Here is a 17,814-nt window from a genome sequence, read left to right on the forward strand (position 1 = left end):
AGAGGGGTATATTGCACATGTCGGTCGGTCCGTCGGTAGACCAAAGCTTGTCCGAGTAATAACTCAACAATTCCTGGACGTATGGTCATAAAACTTGACATGAAGGTTGGGCCTGACCTGTAGATGACCCCTTTTGATTTTAGGGCTCATTAAGTCAAAGGTCAAGGTCACAGTGACCTTTAATGATAAAATAATTTTAAAGCTTGTCGTAGTGATAACTCAACAATGCCTAGACCTATGGTCATCAAACTTGATATGGAAGTTGGGCCTGACCAGTAGAATACCCCTATTGTTTTTGGGGTCATCGGGACAAAGGTCAAGATCACAGTGACCTTGATTGGTTAAAGGTTGTCCGAGTGATGACTCTACAACGCCTGCACCCATGGCCCTCAACTTGACTTGGAGGTTGGGCCTGACCAGTAGACCCTATTGATTTTAGGGCTCATTGGGTCAAAGGTCAAGGTCACAGTGACCTTGAATGATAAAAGGTTGTCCGATTGATAACTCAACAATGCCCTCAAACCTGACTTGGAAGTTTGGCCTGACCAGTAGATGACTCCTATTGGTTTTAGGGGTCAAAGGTCAAGGTCACAGTGACCTGTATATGACCCCTCATGATTTTAGGGGGTCAAGGTCACAGTGACCTTGAACGAAAAAAGCTTGTCCATGTGATAACTTGGAATGCCTGCACCCATGACCCTCAAACTTGACATTCAGGTTTTTGGTGACCAGCTGATTACTCCTATGGATTTTGAGGTCAAAGGTCATGGTCATAACACACTCTATCCTCACACTTTGAATGGTCATAATCTTAAAACGGCATCCAATGTCAGTGACAAATCAGCTGTCATTTCGGTCCATGCATATTTCATTCAATTGTCCATATTATCCTGACAACATGGCGCTCAGGGTGTGGGGGGGGGCATAATGTTTGACAAACATCTCTTGTTATATCATACATGTGATAACGTCCCGGACGTCCGGGATTGTCCCGGAAATCGTATCTCTGTCACGGAGTCACGGAGGGTGCATGTTTGTCCCGGAAAGTCATAAAAAAAAACGAAAAAAATAAATAAATCTCGGAATCGGAATCGATTATCTTAATTTTACCAATGTAAGTCAGCTATTTTGCCTGTCCGGGACACTGGTCGTAAAACACAGGACATGTTGACACTAATCCGTTAATTGGTACGTGTGTCGTCGAGGTCATCGTCAATCACCCGATAATTGATCTATCGGCCTATTGTTGTGCTTAACGAGTGGGGAAGGGTTCTTGTATACAAATTCATTGTTTTCATATGGATTTGTTTGGTCTTATGAATGATAGCTTTTAATTGATGAATTGATATTTTTCACACATTTTACCAACAAACGAGCATGAAGGTAAGTTCAAAGAAAGTGACAAAATGAGTAAAAAAAACAAAATTAAAACACGGAAAACATCCCATATTCCTTTCAAATTTCAAAGTCGATACGTCGTTATACTTTTAACAACTTATGCGTCCATAAGGAATTTTAGTGTTTTGACCTTTTTTCCGAACTATCGTGTGTATTTTTACGCCGAAATAAAACTGACGTTATGGGGTTTACAGGTGGTTATATAGAGTGCTTTAATCACGTGACCATGGTAAGTCACGTGATCGCTTTATACAGCCGATTGTTGACACGTCTCTATCAAAATTATATGCATCTCCAAACGGAAAAAAGCTCATCGACTGGAAAATCTTCTTTATCGTCTGAAAAATATTGTGTGTCATAAATTGCAAACGTTTTAAATGTGATGAAAAAATAAATATTTTGTAACGCATGTTCTCAAAAGCGCGGGAAAACAGGTGCCCGTATAGTTGTTTATTTCCTGTTTTGATGAAACCGAAAGTAGACTGCATATCCTCCTGGTTAGCACTTCATTTAAAGCCTGGGAAAATATCTGGTGGTTTTATTTTTTTCAAGAAAATGCAGAAAAAAAAAAACAACCATGTCAAGTAAAAAATACGTCTTGGCAGTCAAAATAGGTACATTTTCCCGACGTTAAAATAGCCCCAGATATGCTATAGAATGCACCACAGACGTTCCCCATTTAAAAAAATTTCCGGGGGGGCATGCCCCCGGACCCCCCTAGTGTGCGTTGACATTACGATGGGTGTCCCGGAATCGACCCAAGAAATTATCACATGTATGTGTTATATAGTGTTTTAGCCAGGAATGAAAAAGGGTAGGGTGGGCCCAAAAAGGGGCAGGGTGCTTTCTTTCAAGGGAAAAAATGTGCAAAATATTAGCTTTGTACTGTTGTAAAACGGCCATGTACCTTATTAAAGTCCATTTTATGTTCTGTCCATGCACACATTGTAGTAATATTCCTACAGAATACTCTTAATTATTCTCCCTTGGTCATTTTCACTTAAGACACTTTTTTAACCACTTTGGATTGCTGTCACCAGGGCTCCCACTTGGCTAATTTTTTGGGGAGAAGTGTCTTCTACCTTCTGTCAAATTAGGGAGAAGTTGGGATACTTTAAGGAAAAGTGATACTTATTTTCATACCTGATACAAATACTGTCTCATACCACAAAACCTCAATTTAAATTCACGTTTACTTTGATTGCTTTTACTAGAATAAATGTTCTTAAAAATGGCTGAGCATAAGTGTGCTGGTCACCTTTGCAATATAACATAGTTTATGTCCAAAGAGCATCTAAAATGAAAACAAAAACAAAGACATTTGAAACATTTGAAACAATCGGAATGGCCTTATAAATGAGGTGTTTAAAACATTTAAGTGCAGGGGGGGCCAATCTTATTTTGGTACGATCAGGATAGGGTACAAATTTCACATTCAGCTTTCCTGTTATTTGCTTTTCTTTTGTTAAATATTTTTTGATATGCTGACATTTTAAAACCAAATAACATTTCAAATCTCTGTCCTTCATGAAAACAACTCACTAATACTTAATAGAACATTGAGAAATAAACTCTAAAAATTGTTCTGGCAAAATGGCGATCTAGCGAATCTTCAACTTTTGGACATGGTACAAATGGGGAAAAATACTGTGAGTAAACACTACATACAGCAAGAAAAAGGTTTTGTAGTAACTAAAGAATTTTTTATCATGAATATTTCACAAAAAAAACTATCAAATATTTGTCAATAAGTCATGTCTTTGATTTTCTTAGCGCCAACTTGCCAATGACAATGACCGTCTGCTTCAAAAGAAACAATGTTTAAAAAAGGTGTGCCTTGTGAACAATGCAAGTATCAATTGCTTTAAATTAACTTGTACTTGACAACATTCCTTCTATTGAATTTTAACGTACTTTAATCATTTGACCAGTGTCTTCTCTAAGTACATTCTTATTGGTTGACGTTCAATAACTCTGCCTTCTTGCGATGTTTCTATAATTGATTGATACAATTCATGTCACAAATTATCAGATTAGTAGATTATTGATTATAAATGGCGATTTGCGATGTTTTAATGTTTCATTATGAACAACAATTAGCACCCTGATTAGCGTAAATTACTGTTAATCCGACCCGCAGTGATAGAGGTTGTGTGCCTTATCACGCAATGATCTGTGACAGATTAGGAGACGGTGACATTGACCAATGAAATACTTTTAGGGCGTAAATTTGTGATAAACAGCGATCTGAAAAGACAGAAGGGTGCAAGAGGGCGGGGAAAAATATGACAGGTTGTGTAAAAAAGGGCAACGGGGCAGGTCATATAAGGGAAGGGCGGGACGCCCTTCCATACCGCATTAGCTAAAACACTACTATAAAACTTTGCAGTGATTTTATAAATGTCTGTTTTAGATGATGATATACGTCAAAATGAGGGTTTCAAGAACGTGTCACTGGGCAACATCCTCATTGCTGGCTACAAGGACACAAAAATCACCTTCCTTGGAGAAGAAGACAAGGTGATTTAAGAGTACTCTAAATTGTTTAGTTTCGCTGGCTTTTTATCAGCTCATCTATTTTTAGCTCACCTGTCACGTAGTGACAAGGTGAGCTTTTGTGATCACTCTTCGTCCGTCGTCCGTCCGTCCGTCCGTCCGTTCACAATTGCTTGTGAACACAATAGAGGTCACAATTTTGACCTAATCTTTATGAAACTTGGTCAGACTGATCATCTCTATAAAATCTAGGTCAAGTTCGATATTGGGTCATCTGGGGTCAAAAACTAGGTCACTAGGTCAATTAGTAGAAAAACCTTGTGAACACAATAGAGGTCACAATTTTAGCCTAATCTCAATGCAACTTGGTCAGAATGGTCATCTCTATAAAATCTAGGTCAAGTTCGATATTGGGTCATCCGCGGTCAATAATTAGGTCACTAGGTCAATTAGTAGAAAAACCTTGTGAACACAATAGAGGTCACAATTTTAGCCTAATCTCAATGCAACTTGGTCAGAATGATCATCTCTATAAAATGTAGGTCAAGTTCGATATTGGGTCATCCGCGGTCAACAACTAGGTCACTAGGTCAATTAGTACAAAAACCTTGTGAACACAATAGAGGTCACAATTTTAGCCTAATCTCAATGCAAGTTGGTCAGAATAATCATCTCTATAAAATCTAGGTCAAGTTCGATATTGGGTCATCCGCAGTCAATAACTAGGTCACTAGGTCAATTATTAGAAAAACCTTGTGAACACAACAGAGGTCACAATTTTGACCTAATCTTTATGAAACTTGGTCAGACTGATCATCTCTATGAAATCTAGGTCAAGTTCGATATTGGGTCATCTGGGGTCAAAAACTAGGTCAGTAGGTCAAGTAGTAGAAATACCTTGTGAACACATTAGAGGTCACAATTTTAGCCTAATCTCAATGCAACTTGGTCAGAATGATCATCTCTATAAAATCTAGGTCAAGTTCGATATTGGGTCATCCGCGGTCAATAACTAGGTCACTAGGTCAATTAGTAGAAAAACCTTGTGAACACAATAGAGGTCACAATTTTAGCCTAATCTCAATGCAAATTGGTCAGAATGATCATCGCTATAAAATGTAGGTCAAGTTTGATATTGGGTCATTCACGGTCAATAACTAGGTCACTAGGTCAATTAGTACAAAAAACCTTGTGAACACAATAGAGGTCACAATTTTAGCCTAATCTCAATGCAACTTGGTCAGAATGATCATCTCTATAAAATCTAGGTCAAGTTCGATATTGGGTCATCCGCGGTCAATAACTAGGTCACTAGGTCAATTAGTACAAAAACCTTGTGAACACAGTAGAGGTCACAATTTTAGGCTAATCTTAATGCAACTTGGTCAGAATGATCATCTCTATAAAATCTGGGTCAAGTTCGATATTGGGTCATACGCAGTCAATAACTAGGTCACTAGGTCAATTAGTAGAAAAACCTTGTGAACAAAATAGAGGTCACAATTTTAGCTTTATCTTAATGAAACTTGGTCAGAATGATCATCTTAACATAAGCTAGGTCAAGTTCCATATTGGGTCAACCCAGGTCAAAAACTAGGTCACTAGGTCAATTAGTAGAAAAACCTTGTGAACACAATAGAGGTCACAATTTTAGCCTAATCTCAATGCAACTTGGTCAGAATGATCATCTCTATAAAATGTAGGTCAAGTTCGATATTGGGTCATCTGCGGTCAACAACTAGGTCACTAGGTCAATTAGTACAAAAACCTTGTGAACACAATAGATGTCACAATTTTAGCCTAATCTCAATGCAAGTTGGTCAGAATAATCATCTCTATAAAATCTAGGTCAAGTTCGATATTGGGTCATCCGCAGTTAATAACTAGGTCACTAGGTCAATTATTAGAAAAACCTTGTGAGCACAACAGAGGTCACAATTTTGACCTAATCTTTCTGAAACTTGGTCAGACTGATCATCTCTATGAAATCTAGGTCAAGATCGATATTGTGTCATCTGGGGTCAAAAACTAGGTCAGTAGGTCAATTAGTAGAAATACCTTGTGAACACATTAGAGGTCACAATTTTAGCCTAATCTCAATGCAACTTGGTCAGAATGATCATCTCTATAAAATTTAGGTCAAGTTCGATATTGGGTCATCCGCGGTCAATAACTAGGTCACTAGGTCAATTAGTAGAAAAACCTTGTGAACACAATAGAGGTCACAATTTTAGCCTAATCTCAATGCAACTTGGTCAGAATGATCATCGCTATAAAATGTAGGTCAAGTTTGATATTGGGTCATTCACGGTCAATAACTAGGTCACTAGGTCAATTAGTACAAAAACCTTGTGAACACAATAGAGGTCACAATTTTAGCCTAATCTCAATGCAACTTGGTCAGAATGATCATCTCTATAAAATCTAGGTCAAGTTCGATATTGGGTCATCTGCGGTCAATAACTAGGTCACTAGGTCAATTAGTACAAAAACCTTGTGAACACAATAGAGGTCACAATTTTAGGCTAATCTTAATGCAACTTTGTCAGAATGATCATCTCTATAAAATCTGGGTCAAGTTCGATATTGGGTCATACGCAGTCAATAACTAGGTCACTAGGTCAATTATTAGAAAAACCTTGTGAACAAAATAGAGGTCACAATTTTAGTCTTATCTTAATGAAACTTGGTCAGAATGATCATCTTAACATAAGCTAGGTCAAGTTCCATATTGGGTCAACCCAGGTCAAAAACTAGGTCACTAGGTCAATTAGTAGAAAAACCTTGTGAGCACAATAGAGGTCACAATTTTAGGCTTAACTCAATTCAACTTGGTCAGAATGATCATCTCTAGAAAAATATAGGTCAAGTTCGATATTGGGTCATTCGCGGTCAATAACTAGGTCACTAGGTCAATTAGTATAAAAACCTTGTGAACACAATAGAGGTCACAACTTAAGCCTAATCTAAATGTAACTTGGTCAGAATGATCATCTCTATAAAATCTAGGTCAAGTTCGATATTGGGTCATTTACCGTCAATAACTAGGTCAATAGGTCAATTAGTAGAAAAACCTTGTGAACACAATAGAGGTCACAATTTTAGCCTAATGTTAATGCAACTTGGTCAGAATGATCATCTCTATAAAATCTAGGTCATGTTCGATATTGGGTCATCCGCAGTCAATAACTAGGTCAGATATTAGAAAAACCTTATGAACACAATAGAGGTCACAATTTTAGCCTAATCTTTATGAAACTTGGTCAGACTGATCATCTTTATAAAATCTAGGTCAAGTTCCACATTGGGTCATCCGCGGTCAATAACTAGGTCACTAGGTCAGATAGTAAAAAAACCTTGTGAACACAATAGAGGTCACAATTTTAGCCTAATCTTAATGAAACTTGGTCAGAATGATCATCTTAACATAAGCTAGGTCAAGTTCCATATTGGGTCAACCCAGGTCAAAAACTAGGTCACTAGGTAAATTATTAGAAAAACCTTGTGAACACAATAGAGGTCACAATTTTAGGCTTATCTCAATTCAACTTGGTCAGAATGATCATCTCTAGAACAATATAGGTCAAGTTCGATATTGGGTCATTCGCGGTCAATAACTAGGTCACTAGGTCAATTAGTAGAAATACCTTGTGAACACAACAGAGGTCACAACTTAAGCCTAATCTTAATGTTACTTGGTCAGAATGATCATCTCTATAAAATCTAGGTCAAGTTCGATATTGGGTCAATTGCCGTCAATAACTAGGTCACTAGGTCAATTAGTAGAAAAACCTTGTGAACACAATAGAGGTCACAATTTTAGCCTAATGTTAATGCAACTTGGTCAGAATGATCATCTCTATAAAATCTGGGTCATGTTCGATATTGGGTCATCCGCGGTCAATAACTAGGTCACTAGGTCAGATATTAGAAAAACCTTATGAACACAATAGAGGTCACAATTTTAGCCTAATCTTAATGCAACTTGGTCAGAATGATCATTTCTATAACATCTAGGTCAAGTTCGACATTGGTCCATCCGCGGTCAATAATTAGGTCACTAGGTCAATTAGTAAAAAAACCTTGTGAACACAATAGAGATCACAATTTTAGCCTAATCTTAATGAAACTTGGACAGAATGATCATCTTAACATATGCTAGGTCAGGTTCGATATTGGGTCAACCCGGGTCAAAAACTAGGTCACTAGGTCAATTAGTAGGGGCCATACTTTTCATTGGATCTTTATGATAATAGGTCAGAATGTTCACTTTATTTAGCAAAGCTACAGGTGAGCGATACAGGGCCATCATGGCCCTCTTGTTTTTAGGAATAACTCAAATGTTCCTAGATATTCCAATGAAACCTGGTACTCATGTTGCCACCGGGGACAATGCGCACATGTGTACCAAGACCCATAACTCTAGCTTTGATTATAGTAGAGTTATGTCTCTTATTTAATACTAAAATAACTCACATGTGCTCTTGTTAGCTCACCTGTCACGTAGTGACAAGGTGAGCTTTTGTGATCACTCTTCGTCCGTCGTCTGTCCGTCCGTTCACAATTGCTTGTGAACACAATAGAGGTCACAATTTTGACCTAATCTTTATGAAACTTGGTCAGACTGATCATCTCTATAAAATCTAGGTCAAGTTCGATATTGGGTCATCTGGGGTCAAAAACTAGGTCACTAGGTCAATTAGTAGAAAAACCTTGTGAACACAATAGAGGTCACAATTTTAGCCTAATCTCAATGCAACTTGGTCAGAATGGTCATCTCTATAAAATCTAGGTCAAGTTCGATATTGGGTCATCCGCGGTCAATAATTAGGTCACTAGGTCAATTAGTAGAAAAACCTTGTGAACACAATAGAGGTCACAATTTTAGCTAATCTCAATGCAACTTGGTCAGAATGATCATCTCTATAAAATGTAGGTCAAGTTCGATATTGGGTCATCCGCGGTCAACAACTAGGTCACTAGGTCAATTAGTACAAAAACCTTGTGAACACAATAGAGGTCACAATTTTAGCCTAATCTCAATGCAACTTGGTCAGAATAATCATCTCTATAAAATCTGGGTCAAGTTCGATATTGTGTCATCCGCAGTCAATAACTAGGTCAATTATTAGAAAAACCTTGTGAACACAACAGAGGTCACAATTTTGACCTTATCTTTATGAAACTTGGTCAGACTGATCATCTCTATGAAATCTAGGGCAAGTTCGATATTGGGTCATCTGGGGTCAAAAACTAGGTCAGTAGGTCAATTAGTAGAAATACCTTGTGAACACATTAGAGGTCACAATTTTAGCCTAATCTCAATGCAACTTGGTCAGAATGATCATCTCTATAAAATCTAGGTCAAGTTCGATATTGGGTCATCCGCGGTCAATAACTAGGTCACTAGGTCAATTAGTAGAAAAACCTTGTGAACACAATAGAGGTCACAATTTTAGCCTAATCTCAATGCAAATTGGTCAGAATGATCATCGCTGTAAAATGTAGGTCAAGTTTGATATTGGGTCATTCACGGTCAATAACTAGGTCACTAGGTCAATTAGTACAAAAACCTTGTGAACACAATAGAGGTCACAATTTTAGCCTAATCTCAATGCAACTTGGTCAGAATGATCATCTCAATAAAATCTAGGTCAAGTTCGATATTGGGTCATCCGCGGTCAATAACTAGGTCACTAGGTCAATTAGTACAAAAACCTTGTGAACACAATAGAGGTCACAATTTTAGGCTAATCTTAATGCAACTTGGTCAGAATGATCATCTCTATAAAATCTGGGTCAAGTTCGATATTGGGTCATACGCAGTCAATAACTAGGTCACTAGGTCAATTATTAGAAAAACCTTGTGAACAAAATAGAGGTCACAATTTTAGCCTTATCTTAATGAAACTTGGTCAGAATGATCATCTTAACATAAGCTAGGTCAAGTTCCATATTGGGTCAACCCAGGTCAAAAACTAGGTCACTAGGTCAATTAGTAGAAAAACCTTGTGAACACAATAGAGGTCACAATTTTAGCCTAATCTCAATGCAACTTGGTCAGAATGATCATCTCTATAAAATGTAGGTCAAGTTCGATATTGGGTCATCCGCGGTCAACAACTAGGTCACTAGGTCAATTAGTAGAAATACCTTGTGAACACAATAGAGGTCACAATTTTAGCCTAATCTCAATGCAAGTTGGTCAGAATAATCATCTCTATAAAATCTAGGTCAAGTTCGATATTGGGTCATCCGCAGTCAATAACTAGGTCACTAGGTCAATTATTAGAAAAACCTTGTGAACACAACAGAGGTCACAATTTTGACCTAATCTTTATGAAACTTGGTCAGACTGATCATCTCTATGAAATCTAGGTCAAGTTCGATATTGGGTCATCTGGGGTCAAAAACTAGGTCAGTAGGTCAATTAGTAGAAATACCTTGTGAACACATTAGAGGTCACAATTTTAGCCTAATCTCAATGCAACTTGGTCAGAATGATCATCTCTATAAAATCTAGGTCAAGTTCGATATTGGGTCATCCGCGGTCAATAACTAGGTCACTAGGTCAATTAGTAGAAAAACCTTGTGAACACAATAGAGGTCACAATTTTAGCCTAATCTCAATGCAAATTGGTCAGAATGATCATCGCTGTAAAATGTAGGTCAAGTTTGATATTGGGTCATTCACGGTCAATAACTAGGTCACTAGGTCAATTAGTACAAAAACCTTGTGAACACAATAGAGGTCACAATTTTAGCCTAATCTCAATGCAACTTGGTCAGAATGATCATCTCTATAAAATCTAGGTCAAGTTCGATATTGGGTCATCCGCGGTCAATAACTAGGTCACTAGGTCAAATAGTACAAAAACCTTGTGAACACAATAGAGGTCACAATTTTAGGCTAATCTTAATGCAACTTGGTCAGAATGATCATCTCTATAAAATCTGGGTCAAGTTTGATATTGGGTCATACGCAGTCAATAACTAGGTCACTAGGTCAATTATTAGAAAAACCTTGTGAACAAAATAGAGGTCACAATTTTAGCCTTATCTTAATGAAACTTGGTCAGAATGATCATCTTAACATAAGCTAGGTCAAGTTCCATATTGGGTCAACCCAGGTCAAAAACTAGGTCACTAGGTCAATTAGTAGAAAAACCTTGTGAACACAATAGAGGTCACAATTTTAGCCTAATCTCAATGCAACTTGGTCAGAATGATCATCTCTATAAAATGTAGGTCAAGTTCGATATTGGGTCATCCGCGGTCAATAACTAGGTCACTAGGTCAATTAGTAGAAAAACCTTGTGAACACAATAGAGGTCACAATTTTAGCCTAATCTCAATGCAACTTGGTCAGAATGATCATCGCTATAAAATGTAGGTCAAGTTTGATATTGGGTCATTCACGGTCAATAACTAGGTCACTAGGTCAATTAGTACAAAAACCTTGTGAACACAATAGAGGTCACAATTTTAGCCTAATCTCAATGCAACTTGGTCAGGGATGTTCCTTGCATGAAGCTCTACCAAAGTTGTTCAAAGACATGGATTCCATGCGAAACTCTGGTTGCCATGGTAACCGATAAGAAAAACTTAAAAAATTTTCTCCTTCAAAACCACAAGGCCTAGAGCTTTGATATTTGATATGTATCATCACCTAATGGACCTCTACCAAGATTGTTCAAATTATGCCCCTGGGGTCAAAAATGACCCCGCCCCGGGTCACGTGGTTTACATAGACTTAGATATGGAAAACTTAACAAATCTTCTCCAAAACTAGAAGTCCTAGGGCTTTGATATTTGGCATGTATAATTACTTTATGGACATCTACCAAGACTGTCTAATTATGCCTCTGGAGTGATAAGAGGCCCTGCCCGGGGGTCGCAAGTTTTACATAGGCTTATTTAGTGAAAACTTAAAATCTTGTCTAAAACCACAAGGCCTAGGCATTTGATTTATGGTACCGTATTATATCATGTATAGGACGCTAGCATAGATAGGACGCAGGCAAAAAAATAGTTGAGAAAACGGGTAAAAACCCTTAATATATAAGATAGGACGCAGCGGAAAAATGTCAAAATCGGAGCCGAAAAATTGAGGTTGGTCAAGTATTTATAACATATATATTGAAGTAAAAAACAAACAAAAAATTGTATATGAGGCATATTTTGATAACTGTCTTGTGTATTTCGATAATTATCGTCGTATTTTGGTAATTTAGCGTACACAACAATGATATATGTCTTGACATTTTGAGAACATTTACGCATATTATAAGACTTATACAAATGCCGTAATAGTCCCGACTGACAGTCAACCATTGCAACCGTTGCAATAGTCTCGACATGCCTTCTGAATGACAGTCAACAGTTGCAACCGTTGCAATCGCAACAAAACTGATGATTGTTTTGATAAGGCTTGTCGCTGTGCGGATTAAAGCATGTCAGGCATAATTAAGTGTCGGTAATTAGCCTTGCCAGCGGAAGGCACATCGGGTAAAGTGCGAACAAACAACCATAAGGTATTACCATCACAATAGTTTGTCCTATTGATGTTTTTCTAATGACAGACAGCGGGTGTTTTTCACACCTTCGCACATTTGAAAAGATTTGATAGTGACAATAATGCTACTTTGCGTTATGCACATTCCTTTATCAATTTTTTAAAACAGTTACATACAAAATGTTTTGTAAAATATCGAAACATTAAAATCATAAACAACGATTAATTGATATTTACCTCCTTTCCCGATTTCCGTTACCGTTATAACTCAATCCAGTTAAAGTGCTGACTCACATCGAGATTTTGTGAGTAGCGTCCCTTTTATAAAAAAGTAAACAAAAAAGTGTTTTTTTCAATTTATTTCTCAATAAATCATTTTAAAGTAAACATTCAATATATTTCTGCGTGTGTTCACTTGCGTGATTTTACCTATGTCAGTTGTTCTTTTCGGTGACGCAGTACAGATACTTACTATTACCGCGTTCTTCCCCGGTCCGATATTTTCGACCTGAAATGGACTTGGAAAAAAACAGATGAAATTCTAATAGCATAGAAAGGACGCAGGCAATTTTTAAGACAAGAATTGGGGGTAAAAAAGTGTGTCCTATGCATGATATAATACGGTATGTAGCTTTACCTTGTGGTTCTCTACCGAGATTATTCAAATTATGCCCCTGAAGTGATAAGAGGCCCCACCTAGGGGGTCACAAGTTTTACATAGGCTTATATAAGGAAAGTGTTTAAAAATCTTATTGACAAATTCGAGGAAATACTGTATTTGCCGATTTTAGGTCATCTGGGGTCTGTCCCTTTAAAACACACTTCCATGAGTGCACAAACAGGTGTTGCAAAAAAATCTTCCATAAAAGCATTTAAAAAACCAGTCATGCACAAAGAAGCAATTAGGATCATTTGGTGTTTTTAGTCATTATCTTTTTTAAAATGATTTAGTCAACAGAATATACAGTGAGAAAATGGGCTAGCTAAACTTCGTTATGCATGAATATTCATATTCAACTGTTAACTTCCCTTCTATTTACGTATTGGCTGAAAGGTCTTTCATGCAGCCAATCAAATGTCTAGATTTAACCATATTAATTATTCATGAGTACAAAGTGTCTGCACTTAACTTGCCCAAGGTATTCAATGGAGCTCTATGTAATGAATAGACTGGTTACCCAGGATGAATAATGTGATGCAGTTAACAAGTACAAGTACAGACAGACCAGTCCACTTGGTACAAAAGTTTATAAGGACTTGTTTACCAATTTTATGGTGGCAACATATTTTTTTAATTTGGTTGAAATAAAGATATTTTACTTACCTTTATGAACAAAGACCAAACGGCAAAATGAAGACACCCTTTTGAACATAATTAAACAAATCCAAGCCAAAAATGGTTCAATGTTTAAAAGTGTTTCTATTGCTTTTCACTAAAAATAAAAATAGAACATCTTCTGTCACTATTTTAGATTTTTAGTAATTGTAACAAGTGTTTTGTTCGCATTTCACCTGCAATAAAAAATAGCATTTCTGACCCTTTGAATCATGAGCGAGTTCCTCTATGCAAATCTCATCCTAATATTTGTTTATGAATTTACACTTCATGTAGATATTTGTTAAACACTTCATGTAGGTATTGTAAAATATGCACTTCAGGAAGATATTGCTAAATATGTCAATCAGTTATTCTTTAATAAACACTTTATATAGTGTTTTTTTGTAAAAAAAAACACTTCTTTTCAGTATTTGTTAAACACTCCTTGCAGGGATTTGTGATACACCTAATATATGTGATAAACACTTTATGTAGACATTGTAAAACCCCCACTTCATGTAAGTATATGTTAAACACTTTATGTAGGTTTTTATTAAACACTTCATGTATATGTTGCAAAGAAACAGTTCATGTAGGTACATGTAAGTATTTGTAGAGCTCTTCATGTAGACATTAGTTAATTAAACACTTCATGTAGTTATATGTTAAACACTTCATGAAGTCTTCGTAATGCTATTAATTAGACATTAGTTGATTAAACACTTCATGTAGTTATTTGTTAAACACTTCATGAAAGTATTTGTAATGCTCTTGATGTAGACATTAGTTGATTAAACACTTCATGTAGTTATTTGTTAAACACTTCATGAAAGTATTTGTAGAGCTATTAATGTAGACATTAGTTGATTAAACACTTTATGTATTGTTAAACACTTCACGAAAGTATTTGTAGAGCTCTTCATGTAGACATTTGTTAAACACTTCATGTAGATATTTTTTAAACACTTCATGAAAGTATTTGTAAAGCTCTTATGTAGACATTAGTTGATTAAACACTTCATGTAGTTTTTTGTTTAACACTTCACGGAAGTATTTGTAGAGCTCTGCATGTAGACATTTGTTAAACACTTCACGGAAGTATTTGTAGAGCTCTGCATGTAGACATTTGTTAAACACTTCATGTAGTTATTTGTTAAATGCTTCATATTGATATGTGTTGATGTTTTTTCAGGAGTTGTACACCAAATGGAAGATTGAATCTTTTGAGGTTCAAGTTGGACTGCATGAGCTTCTTGGGCACGGCAGTGGGAAGCTCTTCAACCAGGTACTATAGCAGGAACAAGTCTCACTTTATATTAAGGCCCCCCAAAAAAGAAATGCTTTCTGATTTCACTGCCCCAAAATAATATGGTAGGTAGGTCAGGATTTAATTGTGATTCTTTTTTAAGATTAAATTGTATCTGAATATCAATGTCACACTTCAAAACAGGTCTGAATTAACATTTACCAGAGAGCTCTATAAAAACAAAACTTTAAAAGCATCAACCTAATCAAGAAACTGCTGAAAAGATGTACCCAAAAGAAGAAAAAAGAACAGGCAATTTTTTTTTGGTCGGATTGCAATGAATAACTAGAAATGGGTGGAAAAAAATAGGGAAGGTCAGTAAAGCAGATCCAAACAAGTTTTTTTTGTTATACCTTAACATAAGTATATCATTATCACACCCCTCGAAACAATGAAGCAGATATGTAGGAGTCAACATACATTGTCTGTGTATAATTTGTGCATGGGGGAAATTGATAAGTTTAAAGCCTGGTATAAGTTACCGTATTATCTATAAATGATCATCCAAATGAATTGTATCATTATAATAATAATAATATTTTTTACGCCTTGGAAAAAAGTAACTGTGTTTTCCATTGATCAATTCATGATTAGGCGACTATGAATTAATTGCTATATCCATGCCTGCCACCTGACCACCGCCCCTTAATTTTTATTTTCCAATAATATTGTTAAACTTCGGTCTGTATTTGTATATCGGTCTGGGACTATCTGGGAATGGCGTTAATTCATACCTATGGTGTTGATGTGTATTAGTTATCTTTCATATTTTTAAAAATACGGAATATATTGCAAGCGAGCCGAAGGCGAGCGCAGCAATATGTTCCCTATTTTTAAAAATATGAAAGATAACTTGCTTACAGCTTGTCACGTCCGCACACCCGGCAAAACGTTGACTGACAAACGCCGACTCCACCCAAAAATTGAATGACAAGCCAGGGAAATAATCTAGTGGCGCGGCACCGGTTCTTTGATGTCACGTGATGTCTGGTGCGGTACATGCAGACCTAAGAATTAAATTGTCGCAGTCTCGTGTTGGCTTTTGTTCTAAAAAGTTAGCGTCATGGACTTTACAATTCTGGATAGTGATAATGAGTTCTTTAAAAAACTTTTTGTTTGAAGAAATGTCGAATTTTGATTCTAGTTATAATGATGTTACAGTGTCACTTAGACTATTTAATTGTGAACAAAAACATAGTACCGTAAATGACTGGGTATAAGACGATAGGGGGTATTAGACGCAGGGAAAAAAATCTGTGAAAAATCCGAGAAAAAAACTTTTAATCTATGTTTTTGGTTAAAAGACGCATAGAAAAAATGTCAAAATCGTCCGGCATTTTCAGCCACCATGTTTGTTGACAGTGACAAAAAAAAATTTTTTCGTGAAAATGGCGATGGTTATCTTTAAAACCATACAACCATACTGTCGAGAATGAAAAGTTATGTTATGCAAAAAATATTTTGACAGTGCCCAACTTTGCTTTTTTATATGTAAGTTTGATTATTGTTTAATTCAATTTATTATTCAAAATAATATTGAATACCGTAATTCACAAGAGTGCGGACACCATAAATTAATTATTTTTTTCGCTCTCCGGATACATAGAAAATTATCATTTTTACATTTTATTTACATGTTTGTTTAACCTGCCTTTTTTCTTCATGTTTGCTTTATACCACTTATTAATTTATCCGTAGTAATCAATGGTCATAAACTTATTTATTACGCCTATAAGTGTAAATCCTTCATGAAGTTAATTAAAACACCATTTTATACATGCACTGAACTGAATAAACACATTCTATCGGCTTCAGATCAAAGAGTCACACTGTGTGACGTCACATAACTTACAGTTATACCCACGAGGATCTCGTAGAGAGCATGGACATTGCTATGCAGGATTAATGTATAACTGTACGATTATTGCTTCATATAGTCTATAAGTGTGGTACAAGTTTAAAAGCTTATTGGCAGATCGTTTTACAAACATGCCATGTCGATGTTTTCTTAATCCCTTGATTGCCCTTGTTGTTTGTTTAATCCTCAAATAAATATATCACACTTCCTTTTCAACAGGCAATAAATCGTTTAGGATGGGTAGTAACTAATTAAATTGTCTCAGTGGTGTATACGGTAAGGTAATCTAGCCAGGCATTGTAAAGATAAAAATCAATAATCTTCGTCTGTGAAACTTGGTAACTATGAAAGTTATGATTGATGTCCTTTGGGTGCCCGAAAATTAGGTACGCAAAATAAATTATTTTGGGAAATAATTATTAATTTTTTTTATTTTTGTTGAAATTATAAATGTCTTACGATATACCGTATCCCGATCTTCAACTACCGTTTTAACCCGTATATACTCGATCAATATGACGCGAGTAACATCCCTTTCTACATAAATCTAAACAAACTCTCGGCTTGAAATTGACCTCAGAAAAAAGTTCAAAAAATGGATACTGGGTATTATACGCAGGCATTTTTTTGCATCAAAATCTGAGGGAAAAAAGTGCGTCTAATACCCAGTCATTTACGGTAATGTTCGAGCAATCATCGATGTTTAATTAACAGTTGTTTTGTTTTCATGTTAAAATATTGTTTTAATAAACACACAAGATATGTTGTTGATTAATTTTGGTTGCAAAATTTAATAAACACACAAGATATGTTGTTGATTAATTTTGGTTGCAAATCTAGGGGTCGGCCACTTTAGAATGCCTGTATTATGGAAAGCATCAACATTTTACAGTAAACAATACAGGCTCCGCCTACTTTCTAGA

General features: G+C 36.2%; 1 protein-coding gene across 2 annotated transcripts in view; it reads left to right on the forward strand.

Annotated features, from left to right (window-relative positions):
- The window catches only part of LOC128207886 (dipeptidyl peptidase 3-like), a 57,328-nt gene that overhangs the window by 26,436 nt on the left and 13,078 nt on the right, over positions 1–17,814 (forward strand). For both annotated transcript variants that reach the window (XM_052911067.1, XM_052911068.1), the window contains exons 11-12: positions 3,812–3,918; positions 14,920–15,012. In XM_052911067.1, coding sequence (XP_052767027.1) covers positions 3,812–3,918; positions 14,920–15,012 — 200 coding nt within the window. The remainder of the gene's footprint in view (positions 1–3,811; positions 3,919–14,919; positions 15,013–17,814) is intronic.

Source organism: Mya arenaria, chromosome 11, assembly GCF_026914265.1.
Source record: "Mya arenaria isolate MELC-2E11 chromosome 11, ASM2691426v1".
Lineage (NCBI taxonomy): Eukaryota > Metazoa > Mollusca > Bivalvia > Myida > Myidae > Mya > Mya arenaria.